At 61.5% G+C, this 2,562-nt stretch overlaps 1 protein-coding gene across 1 annotated transcript; it reads right to left on the reverse strand.

The window, feature by feature from the left end:
* Window positions 1-970: 970 nt before the first annotated feature.
* LOC124707922 (hydroquinone glucosyltransferase-like) lies at window positions 971-2,359 on the reverse strand. The gene has a single exon (XM_047239606.1). It carries the CDS (start codon window positions 2,342-2,344, stop codon window positions 971-973), a length of 1,374 nt encoding a protein of 457 aa, XP_047095562.1. The 5' UTR covers window positions 2,345-2,359.
* Between the last annotated feature and the right edge of the window lie 203 nt (window positions 2,360-2,562).

A 2,562-nucleotide genomic window follows, 5' to 3' on the forward strand; every position in this document is an offset into this window, starting at 1 on the left:
TCTCTCATATCTCCAGCTAGATAGTGAGAGTATCTAGCTTCCGCCTCCTCCATAGTGTTTTACCGTGTGTAGATGTAGCCTCCTCCCTCCCGTGCTCCGGCCCCGTACGACACTTTTCCCCATAGTGGTTGGTCGCCTTGGCGTCGGCGGCCGCTGCTCCTCGCGCCCATGGCTTGTGGATGGTGGCTAGCTCCTCGGCCTGGCCGGACTCCTCCGGCTGTGGAAGATCTGGCCCTGGGGCGTCCTGTGGGTTAGGCTGGCCCGCTGCCCTTCTGCCATGGGGAGGGCCCTCGGCTTCAAGTTCTTGGCACTGCAGAGGTGGTGAGGACGGCTTGTTCACCTCCGCGCCGACCGCTTGCGCGCTCCCTCGGAGCGCACCGACTTCGCGCGCTCCGCCTTCGAGCGAAAATATGGTGGAATGAGGCGGCGAGTCTCCGCCGCCGATACGGCCGCCTCCCCTACCAGATCTTCCTGCGCCATCCATGGGGAAGAGAGCGGAGGTCGTGACGAAGCGGATTGAGCGAGGGAGCGGCATGAATTCTTTGCTGGAGTGGGAGGCTTTTGTGCGGCGGAGCTGCGGATGCGGCGGAGGGGAGTAGGGTTTCGAAGCCGAACTCTCCTCTCCGTCCTGGTTAAATATGAGGCGGGCGAGATTTTTCTCAGGCCCCGAACTCAAGTTACGGGCCAGGCCGCGAGTTCATGCACTGCTCTGGGCCACTTTCGGACTGAACCCGTAAACTAGCCGGAACTGCTAGAGATGCTCTTACAACTTAAATTTGATGGCGTTATCTAAGTGAAAGCTAAGTTAGTTCTCAGCTGACTAAGAACTAAGAACTAGTTACACCCAACCAGTTATTTCAGAAGTGTACAACCCAGACTAGTCGGAATAATATGGTTTCATGTAGAAATTTAAATAACTCATGGTACTTGCATAAATGGAGAAACAGATTTATTTTCCCACTTGGATGTGCTATTTATCACTACAAGAAGCTCTCCACGTATTTGCGATGTGCGCTAATCCAAGTGCGGAAGAACCATGTTTGGTTAGAGCATGTTCCGCTTTGTCTCGTAATTCGCAAATACGCTTCCTCATGCCTGCTCCTTCTTCCTCGTCCATCACACGTCGGATCATGCCGGCGATCTCTTCCTTGCTGAAAAAGCCATCGGCATCAGCGTGGACGCGGATGGCCACCCCCGCTTGGACCTCCAGCATCGCGGCGTTCATCTTCTGCTCCGCGTAGAGCGGCCAAGCGACCATGGACACGCCATTGAGGATGCTCTCCAGGCTCGAGTTCCACCCGCAGTGCGTCACGAAGCAGCCGACGGAGTCGTGCGCGAGGATCGCCGTCTGCGGCGCCCACGACGGGAGAACGAGCCCCACCGCTAACGTCCTCTCGATGAAGCCCTGCGGCAGGAAACCGAGCTCGTCGTCGTCTTCTCCTTGACGGGTTCCGAAGAATGCGCCGCTCGCCGTGTCTTCATCTGGCCTCTTGACGACCCAGACGAACCGACACTTAGTCATCTCCAGCGCCAGCGCTAGCTCGGTCGTCTGCCGCAGCGTAAGCGTGCCACCGCTCCCGAACGACAGATACACCACGGATCCGCGTGGCTGCTGGTCCAACCATCGGATGACGCGCGAGTGGTCGCGGTTCACGCCGACCGGCCTGGTCCAGACCAAAGGCCCGACCGCGTGCACCGGCAGCTCCGCCACTCCGTCCATGCCGTCGCCCACAGCGGGTTCAAGCGCGCCGAACGTGTTCACCAGGATCCCATCGACCCTCGAGGTGTCCTTGGCCACGGTCAGGAAGCCCGCGTGCGAGTCGCTGCTCCGGCCGACGAGCAAGGATCCCGGGAGCTCGTGCGCATGGATCGGCACGCAGCCCGGCAGCCGGATCGGCTCCGTCGCGTCCCGGTACTCCCCGACGAGGCCCGCGTCGATCTCCGGGAGGTGCAGGAACAGCGACAACAGCATCCATGGCGAGGTGAAGAACATGTAGCATGGGACGCCCAGCTCCGTGGCGACGTCGCGCGCCGGCACGCTGACCATGTCCACCACGAGCGCAGCGAGCGGCGCAGTTGAAGTTAACGACTGGGCGATCTCCCGGACGTGCCGGACGCTAGAGACGGCGGCGTGCACGGTGCGTTCGCGCACGGCGGCTGTGGACGGCAGGGTCGGTGGTGCGGGAAGCGCGACCAGATTGACGCCGTCGGGCACGGAAGCGGCCACGGAGGCGTACTGCTCTGAGGGGGTGTCTGTGGCCGCGGCGAAGAGGAGCGTGGCGCCGAGAGCGTGGTCGGCGACCAGCCGGCGCGCCAGCTCGGCGAAAGGGATGAGATGGCCCATGCACGGGCTGCACAGGAGCAGCACGTGCGGCCTAGCGCTCGCCGGCGACGGTTCCCGGCTACCTCCCATGGCGCCGCGTGCGACGTCAGCACAGGGACGAGCGGCGTTTCGGTCAACGTTGGGAGCAGAGCGGAGTGGTTGCGTTGTTCTTTGGTGATGCGCGTTGTGTGTGCAAAGTTTGACCTTCTTGTACCATCTCGGAACGGCGAATGCAACTC

This window comes from Lolium rigidum, chromosome 4 (genome assembly GCF_022539505.1).
Source record: "Lolium rigidum isolate FL_2022 chromosome 4, APGP_CSIRO_Lrig_0.1, whole genome shotgun sequence".
In the NCBI taxonomy this organism is placed as follows: domain Eukaryota; kingdom Viridiplantae; phylum Streptophyta; class Magnoliopsida; order Poales; family Poaceae; genus Lolium; species Lolium rigidum.

Excerpts from the sequence above, each read along its gene's own strand:
- LOC124707922 (XM_047239606.1), bottom strand. The coding sequence starts at position 2,344 with ATGGGCCATCTCATCCCTTTCGCCGAGCTGGCGCGCCGGCTGGTCGCC.